This window comes from Dromiciops gliroides, chromosome 4 (genome assembly GCF_019393635.1).
Source record: "Dromiciops gliroides isolate mDroGli1 chromosome 4, mDroGli1.pri, whole genome shotgun sequence".
Classification (NCBI taxonomy): domain Eukaryota; kingdom Metazoa; phylum Chordata; class Mammalia; order Microbiotheria; family Microbiotheriidae; genus Dromiciops; species Dromiciops gliroides.
The window spans coordinates 299,125,131-299,134,997 of NC_057864.1; the positions used below are offsets into that span (position 1 = coordinate 299,125,131).

General features: G+C 43.8%; 1 protein-coding gene across 1 annotated transcript; it reads right to left on the bottom strand.

The window, feature by feature from the left end:
* Positions 1 to 396: 396 nt before the first annotated feature.
* Positions 397 to 5,273, bottom strand: HTR1B (5-hydroxytryptamine receptor 1B). The gene has a single exon (XM_043999395.1). It carries the CDS (start codon positions 4,740 to 4,742, stop codon positions 3,570 to 3,572), a length of 1,173 nt encoding a protein of 390 aa, XP_043855330.1. The 5' UTR covers positions 4,743 to 5,273; the 3' UTR covers positions 397 to 3,569.
* Between the last annotated feature and the right edge of the window lie 4,594 nt (positions 5,274 to 9,867).

Below are 9,867 nucleotides of genomic sequence, written 5' to 3' on the forward strand. Positions count from 1 at the left end.
TAAACCATGTTAACTGACTGTAGCTGATGATACACATAATGAATTTTTTTAAGTTAACAAAGTCCTCAAAATTTTAGCAGTGGAATTATATTTTCCCTGTGTTTATTCTTACCTATAGCAATGTCAGTACCAGATACCATTACTCTGGTTTTTTAAAAAAATTTACATGGCTAGATTTAATAAATATATATGCACATAGATCAGCGACTGTAGTACAGCCTCTTATTGAGAATCCACTGTACAGTTTGACTAGATTAATTTAAAAAGAAAATATTCACAAAAATGCTGAAGAGTGAATATTTATGTTAAATGCCTTCCTGATAACTGTGGCTATAGTATCAATAGCTATCAATCTCCTTTTCTGATGTTGTAATAAACTCTAAAGTATAACACTAGAAAAGTCAAGTGAACTAGTCTTGCAGTTAATAATACAGTCATTACCAAATCCTTCCTTAGAACACAGTAAACTTTTATTTCATTTTTTTAAAATTCCATTTCCAATGACACATTTGTTGAAAGGAGGGATGCCAAAGGCAATGCAATCACAGCAAATCCATTAAATGCATATGTTGTGGGCTGCTATGGCTGAAATGAGTTAGCAATCTCTTAACTATCTTTTGTTTAAAGACAACCAAGAAGAAATATAGCAAAGTAGAAGATTGTTGTTTCATTATAAAGTGTTTTCAAGTAAACAGCCATTCTTTTTGGATCATTGTGGCTGTTTGGGAGGAAAAAATAAATTTTTAAATCTCTGAAAACACAAAACAGTATAGGCATTTTGGATGCTTACATATTAATATAGTCACGAAGATGAGTGTGCAATTCAATACAAATACAAATGTGGACAATGTATCTTACAACATCCAACAAATATATTCATTTTACTTTGGCTGAAGATCCATAAAGTCTTCATGCTTCTCTCCATTTTTATATTTTTTACTGTAACTAATTTATGGACTGAACTAGCATACAAGCACATGGCTGTCCTATAGGAAGCAATAACTGAAAAGGGGTTTAACAGTCTTTACTATATACCCCTCTGATTACATGGAAATACACTTTGCATAATCAAGTGCAATGTGGATTGATGAGGTGAGAATTCTTATTACTATAATTTTGGCATACACTCACTTATCCCACAATACTTCAACATCCAGCCAATTCAGTCAAATAATCAGCTCTTCAGATGTTTTTTTCTACATGGTGGCAAACAACCAGTTCTGACTAAACTGACCATATGTTCTGACAGTACTTACATATAATCATGGTCACTCCCTGCGTGGGAGTCACCAACATATGTTTGAATGTACAGTTTCTCTCTGGCTGCTAGAATTTGACTTAACTGTCACTTATGTCCAACAGAAGCACAATCGCATTTACAACAGCATATACAAATACAAATAGATTAATCACATCAACACAAATAATTGAGCCCTATGAACATCCCAAGTTTGATTTCTCCATGGGAGAAAGCTCAAAAGTACTTGGGAAGACTTCTAAGACTGATGGGTTTGTATGTTTTTTAAAGCCCTGAAGTTTATAATCCAGCCCCAATGACAAAGTGGTAATATCAGTTAGTTACCCTTTATCCTAAGGATGCATATGACAATCTGAATATTGTAATGGTAAGAGCTATTACCTCAGCAAAAGACTGCAAAGTAGGAAAGTAGGGAGAATATTTTGATAATTCGGTTCAAAAATGTCCTTTGCTTGAGTTTCAAACAGGAAGGGAAGCCTTTAAAAAATGTTGACTTGCAGAAAATAGCTCAAAAGAAGATAGATCTTACCTAACATATTAAGTGATGGGTGGGATAGGGTTTTTGTTTGTTGCTACATAGATTCTCTTATAGATGTTTTATTTACTGAGGTTATGGATTTTCCATCCTTCAATTTGTGGCCACATCTAGGAAAAAAATGGATCCTTTGGAGCTAAACTGAGACCACAAACAAACTAATAAACAGAGTTTGTAGATTTAAAACTTTAGAATATTCCAATTGTTATAGATGAATAAGGTATCATAACCAGGACCAGATTTTTCTGAATACTAGTCAAAACCACTTCTCGATATAATTTCTTCTACCCAGTAATGACTTTGTAGAGTGATATAATTTTACCCTCCAAGAGTTATATGAAAAGCACTGTCTAGGACAGTCCTGAAAACAGAAATTATTTCTATCGTTACCTTTTTTTTTTTTTTTGCTGTCCCCTGTGGTCTCAAGTGACCTTTTCTAATCATCTTTGTTTTTTGCTACATTCAAAATAATAATTGAGGAAGCAAATATTCCATAGTAACACTGATGTTAGGGCTCTTACTCCATGTTTCTGTTGGGGGGGTAGTCCCCTTAGTGACTTCATAGGCTTGTTAACAAGGAAACGTCAGGTGAAAAGAATATTTGTGCAAATAACTGTCTCATGCATTTGAAGAATTTTGTACAAGTCAAGGTTATACATTTCCCCTTGCTTTCCCCTTCCCCCCCCCCCTTAACCAATAGGAGTTGCTATTTCATCTCTCTTCTGCAAATCGGTTTCACTGAATTGGACTAGAGAGTAAAGACAAAGACAGTTGTCTAGTTAAACATGGTGAAGGAGGGATTTATCTAACACTAAATGATTGCATTCATAAGTAATATAGCAGCAATTTGGGCTGAGTCACCCATCATACTCTCCATTTACCGGGGATTTAAATATGTAAAGTGACAGGTACATGAATTAGGAATAAAACTAAGCAGTTTGCAGACTTTGGCACGAGCACACATAATACTTAGTTTGCTTTGTTAGATGTGACTTGACAATCGCTAAACAGAAATATAAAATTACACATCTGCAGAAAACAAACACCCAAGGAGTTCTGTTCTCCTGGTCAAGTCTGCCCATCCCCCAGCTACTTTCAAGTATAAGAAAAACAATAGGGATTGTTCACAGCAGAATTCCGCAACGCAGTTAACTCTTCAGGCTTTCTCCTCCAGCAGAGACAAAATAAAGGTCCAGACAATTAAATCCATATGCTCCTCTGACTGTGTTTAAATACTTAAACGAGAGAGTTGAGAGAAGTAAACACTTGCCAGTTTCATTGGATTGAGTAGGAGAAGGGAGTGATCAAGCTTTTCCCCCCACTAGCACAGGAGGCTAAACTTCTATTATAAGCACTGCCTGCAGGTAGGAGATAGGAGTTCCGCAGGTTTCCAGATACCCAAGACTATTGACAATGACTCCATACAATGGTCTTTAATGGGTAAGTATCTCTCATTTAAATGCTTATTAAAAAAAAAAAGTTACAGCCCCATGGGCGGTGGAAAGCAGCAGTGTCAATAGCAAGGCAGGAGGTGTGGGGAGCAGGGGGTGTAGGGAGCAAATAGATTCTTCTCGCTCTACCCTTTCTAGGCACGGTTCTCCTTCCAGAGCCCCCTCCGGACTCTTACTGGTTTCTCAGCACCGCTTTCTCTGGCCCAGGAGAGCCTCTCTCTGAGACAGCACCAGCATAAGAAGAGTCCACCTTACCTGTGGAATCAGACACAAGACAAGCACGTTCCCCAGAGGCGCCTTGGTGAACGCTCTGCCACTTCAAGATTCAGCTCGTGCGCCTAAACCGTATCAGTTTATGAAAAGCTTGTTTGAAGTCCTCATTGGACATGGTATAGATGATGGGATTAATGAGGGAATTAAGATATCCTAGCCAAGTAAAGAAGTCAAAGATGGCCAGGTGGAACCAGCAGGCGTCATCGCAGATAGGTAATGCCAGGGAGATGATAAAGAAAGGCAGCCAACAGACGATGAAGGCTCCTAAAATTATCCCAAGCGTTTTGGTGGCTTTTCGCTCCCTAGCGGCCATGAGCTTCTTCTTTTCCAGGAGAGCATCAGAGACTTTCACCTTTACTTGGTTCACGTACACTGGGGACCCCGATTCACTGGATCCCTCGGGGGCTCGAGAGTTAATGGAGGTGACAGAGGAAGAGGACCCCGGGGAGTCGGTAATCAGTTGGGCCCTAGTCAGACGTTTGCCCGTCCTGTTGGGTGTCTGTTTTAAAATCCGAGAACGGGCTTCCACGTAGATACGGCCATAGAGGGCAATAAGCAGCAGGGTAGGAAAGTAGAAGGCTCCTACAGTGGAGTAGACGGTATAGAGTATATGGTCTGTATTCACCGAGCAGTGTGCCACCTCCTCAGCTTTGGCCTGGCGCCAGAAGAATGGGGGCATGGAGATGAACACGGAAAAGACCCATACCATGGCAATCATGCCCGCTGCTCGCTTGGGAGTCCTTTTAGCCGAATACTCCACAGCATCTGTAATAGCCCAGTAGCGGTCCAGAGCAATGACACAGAGATGCAGGATGGAAGCTGTGCAACAGGTAATGTCCGAGGACAGCCACAAATCGCAGACAACCTGTCCCAGCGTCCACCTACCTGTCACGGTGTACATGGTGCTGATGGGCATCACCAGGATAGACACAAGCAAGTCAGTCACTGCCAGAGAGGCGATTAAGTAGTTGGCAGGAGTGTGCAGCTTCCTAGTCCTAGAGACGGTGGCGATCACAAAGGCATTGGAGAGCGTAGTGGCCAAGGTGATGAGTGCAAGGAACGTGGCCAGGAGCACCTTCCAAGGGAGTGCAATCGAATCCTGGTATGGCTCCAGATCCGGGGAGCTGCAGTTGGGATTCGGGAAGGTAGAATGATTAGTCTGCGGGGAGGTCAGGGAGCCGGAGCCGGAGGCTGGCGGGGAGCACTGAGGGCTAGGCTGTTCCATTGCGCCCCTCGCCTGCTTCCAGAGCAGGTGGAGAGCAGCTCCAGATCATGGACTGACTATACAGCAGGCTAGCCAGGAGGGTGGAGACTGAAGTAGGGAGGTTGGGTCCCCTAGGTATCTTGTGGAGGGGAGGGATAAACCAGCTCACCCCGACAACCAATCGTGTCCAGGAGTTCCTCTGGCACTGGGACAGCCCAGACACCCCGCGGCTGCGGGAGCGCGAAAGAGGTCAAGGGTGCGGCAGGCAGCCCAGCCAAGTAGGGCGCGTCCCTATACACTCTATCCCCATACTGTCGATCGCCGACCTCTTCTTACCCTACCTTTGGGAAGCTGTTGAGTCCCTTCCGCTCTTTTGCCTTTCGCTCAACCCTAGGGACATAGTCTATAAATCTCCAACCCCTAGCTCTTCCAGGAGACAGCCTTGGAGTCACCAATCCCAGTGATCCTTTGAGAAGGCGTACTTTTACTTCGCTCCCAAATCCTCCAAACGTGCGCTCGGGCACGGTTTTTGGTTGGTCTTCTTGTTTTCTTTTCTTCCTCCCCCCCCGCCCCCCCAAGTGTTTAACCCAAATGCTTCAAAGCACTCCACACTCTGACTATTGGAGTTTTAAGTCACAGTGACAGAGAAAGGAGGTGAGACAGCATCTGCCCGCCCGTCCCGTCTGTCCTCCTCGGTCTAGCATGCTAGCTCCAGATATGGAGAGGAGTCCCGAGGCGAGGGCACTGCTGCCTTTGGAGCTGGGTGGGGTATGCCCAGGAGGGAGGTTGCCAGAGTTGCTTCTCCCAGCCTTGCCCCAGTACCTCTCCACTTCCTTCTCGATTTCTCTTCACGCGCCCGCGACAGGAACCACTTGTCCCGCAGAGAAACTGCAGCTGGTGGAAGGTGAAGAGGGCCGGGGCCAGGGCCGGGGCTCCTGCTCCGCGGGTGACTCCGCCCTGCGGGCACTTCTCCTTGCCATCCCACCAGTCCACTCGCCGGGTCAGGGAGACCTGGGGCTTCGGTGTCCGTACTTGTGCTGGTGCAGGTGCCTGCAGGAGCAAGTGAAGAGAGAGAGAGAGAGTATAGTGTGTGAACAGCAGCGCTGTCCGCCCTCCTTATATAGAGTCTTGCGCTAGCCTGCCCAAACCCTAGCCTGGCTACTCGTGCTGCCGCGGCCCGTAGGAGTGCGGACTCAGGGTCCCCGCCCCCAGCGCCCTCCCTTTCTCCTGCTCTTCCTCCCTCTCTTGTCTCCCCAGTAAGCTCCCGCAGGGTCCTAGTGCCGACCAAAAAGCATTCCCCACCCACTTCCACCTAGAGCCCACATCCTAACCCGGGATGCAACCGCAGCATTCCTGGTTTTAGTGCAGGCTCCCCTCCCCATCCCTCAATATTTTCTGGTCTTTTTCAGAATCAGCCCTCCACACCGCCAGCTCCAAACTGCTCCAGTAAAGCTCTCCTGCTTTACTCCCCTCCTCCTATATCCTCCCTGCAGACTGTGCCTAGGTATTACTAAACCCTGGCAGGACCAAATATCTACCCCACCCCAAGCTGCGTTGTACCTCCCAACCCTGCAGCCCCACCCCAGATGGGAGGCAAATGGTGGGAACAGGGATGGCGAAAAGGCAAGTGGGGAGACAGTGGGGAAGGATGACCGGTGGATTAAATTCAGTATATGAAATTTCCTAATTAAGTCAACACATTTAATTGGGTGTGAGGAGATGATTAAGCCACGCACAACTATTTGTTCAATAAAGACTGTTTCCCCCAATTGGATATTACATAATAACGTGTGCCTTTCATTCATACACAAAGCCCCGTTTAACAATAAAGCAAAATTCGTCTTTATTGAATAATAATGTCAATCCTACCTATAATTAAATGAACCCTTCTTTCTTTCTCAAGTTTCCTCAGCGTTTCTTTAGGATCTTTTAAAACAATGCACGGAGACTATAAGCATACTTTTTTTTTTAACGAAACCAAGAGTTAGAATAAAGGATACTTAACAATGAATCAATTTGCATGAATAAGCATATCTTATGTCACTTGCAGTTTGTTAGTTATGCTTATCATTTTCATCCACTTCATCAAAAAGCATTTATTAAGTACTTAGGCTGGGGTGAAGGTGGAGAGGTGGGGGAGAAAGACTTATTTTAAGTATAATTATTTAGATTTTTAAAACTTAAGATCTACTGTCAAAGACATTAGCTTAGAATAAAGACGTTAAACTACCACCTAATGAAAGGACTGGCTGCTAATATCATTTGGAGGATAGGTCAAGGCTATGTATATTTATAGAAGGATAAAAAGGTGGCAGGAGAGGGGTCAGGAGATCACTACTCACTTTGAACAAGACCTTTCTCCTCCCTAATCCCCACCGCCTAGTCTCTCACACCACCACATTTAGCACTTTGCTGAGAAGTAATCACTATGCATGCCCCTGTTTGGTCAATTTATACTGGTACTAGAACAAAATCAGAAGATGATAGCTCTTTGAAAACAATAGCAGCTTTGCTCAGCTGCAGGCAAATTCTGAAGGGACAAGATTTGTTGGGAATCCCTGAGGTAGTGGCTTTACCTTGATTAGTCTTAGACTCCTGTGGAATCTGAGAACAGACTCTCCAGGGTCTGCCCTCCTAAAGGGTGAGGAGGCACAAAAGAGGAGGGACCATCAATGTCTAAGGAATGAGGTGTTGCTGAAAGTGTCTTGGTTGAGATCTATTTGTGCCACATTATTCAGAAAGCAGTGGAGGCTGTGTATAATCTGGACAATTGGCTCAGTCCTCATAGAATGTATGTATTTGATAATGTTGCAAGATTCTTACCTCCATCTCTCTCTCTCTCTCTCTCTCTCTCTCTCTCTCTCTCTCTCTCTCTCTCTCTCTCTCTCTCCCTCTCCCTCTCCCTCTCCCTCTCTCCCTCCCTGCCTCCATTAGATTTTCCCAGAGTTCACTGGAGAATCACATTTCATTGAAATACACACAGCAGTTTCATAACTAAAATTTTCATATTGAAAAAATATACAAAATATAAATATACCACAAATGTGCATGCATAGGTTCCATATTTATATTCTAAATCTCTCTTTATATAGATCTATGTGTGTATGCCTACTATCTTTATTTTATAAATGTAATATATGCCATCCTGTATATGTTTTTGCTCAGCTACATTTACTTTCAGTAGATATCCACAGACTGTGAATAATCCAGACTAACTGCTCCTCAATTACTATCACACTTGTCTCGTTTGGCTGTTCCTTTCTTTAAGTTTGCAGGGAGGCAGTGAGCCCGAGCTCAACAAGTGGGACAAAGGATGAGAGGGACAGTGAATTTGGCAGAGGCAAGCCGGTGCAGGAGGAGAGCCTGTCAAACTTCGCTTTAATAATCTGGTCAAATCCCACCCATGTTTGACCACGGGGCAATAAACCACATCATAATGTGTTCGCCTTCTCAGGTCGCCATGGTGTCAGGCATTCCCGGGGAACCGACCCAGTCAAGGGAGGGTGGCGCCCTGTTGAGAACACAGCCCTTAGATTGAATTATACGCTCCTAAACCTTCTCCTTGGGCAGCGGAAGGAAGCACCTTCTGGACGAGATGGGAAAGGGGTGGGAATGTGCTCATTCTCTCAAAGGTCTCCCCAGTGGGGAGAGAACGAAATTCAAGAATTCGCTGGGACAGTGAAGGAGGGAGCACTAGAGACTTACAGCGGAGCCCATGCTCTGGTCCCAGGGTGCTCGCTGTTCTGAGCCGTCTCCTCAATTCCTTCTCCCTTCTCCTGCTCTGAGTCAAATTCAGATCTTGCTTTAGAGACTTCTTTCCTAGTAAAGAGAAAATAGTTTAGGAAAATCTGTAGGAGAAACCAAATGTATTTATATAGCCCCTCTTTCAAAGCTAGAGGATTCCATTCTCCTCTGGGAATTGAATTGGAGGAAGAAGAGGGAGAGAGGAGAAGACGCCCCATTACTAGCTTTTTGAGTAGACATCCCCAAAGCGCCAATGACCACCTGACTTTTGCAAGCTGCTCAGTCTGTCTCACGAGCTGTTCCTTCTGGTGAGTGCAGATTCCTCAAAATAATCAGCGCCTTTCATTTGTGCTGTAAATGAACGGCTTGGAGCCTCAATGACCAGCCATCCCTGAAAGTTAGCAGAGACCAGAGCCAAGGGACTTTAGAAGTAAGAGTCTACTCGTGCTGCTTGCCAGTCCTTTTCTAAATGCCTATGACATGTGCTGAAGGAATCTGATCCCATGAGGATATAAAGGGTAGGCAGGAACCGCATAGTAGAGGAAGCTGAATAGAGTTCTTTATGTACTCCTTATCCATTTCTGTGTTTTTATCTCAGTCAATGACATTCTAGGCTATAGACCTAAGAATTCCATTTTTGATAGGTATAATGTATAATCCTGGTACACTTTACTTCCTGGGTGGAGGGGGGTGGATAGTATTAATTATTAACTTCAAATATACGGGGAAATCCTTTGTTTGTGATTTCATCTTCTTAGGACACTCCATGTGAGGATTTCATTTATCAAAGGAAATCAACAACTTTTCTGCAGCATTGGAGGAGCCTCTGAGCAGAGTAGGGCACTGAGAGTTTAGGTGACTTGTCCAGGGTCGCATCGTCAGTTAAGTGTTAGAAGCAAGGTTTGAATACAGGGCCTTTTTACTCCCAATCCAGTTTTCTATCCATTGCACTACGTTGTCTTTCTAGGGAAATATATTTCCCATACATCAAAACAGTCCTTACTCCATTGAAAAAATTGTTTAGTGCTTATGTTCATATTTCAAATATATTTCAGATTTATGTCCCTGCATTAAGAGCCCACTTTTTTTACTGTTGAAAGGAAAGCTCCACCAGGTATATTGCTATAGAAACCAAGGTATCTCCAAAAGAGATTTGGTTGTTCTCACTAGTTGAGACTGAAGCAGGGGAGAGAGAGGTTTGGAAATGGGGAGGGAGAAAGGAAAAAGGAAGGTATAGGCAAGATGACAGAAGAAACTACATGTAAGAGTTATAATTAACTAGGGGTGGAACATTGATTTAGAAAAGAGTTAAATAAATGTTACTTCTTGGCCAAAAAATGGTAGCATTTCTGTTTGATGAGAACTGTGTGAATTGAAATGGAAAGCTAGGAAATCCACCAGC

Bases quoted from the DNA above. Each gene is read 5' to 3' on its own strand.
- HTR1B (XM_043999395.1), bottom strand. From the start codon at position 4,742: ATGGAACAGCCTAGCCCTCAGTGCTCCCCGCCAGCCTCCGGCTCCGGC.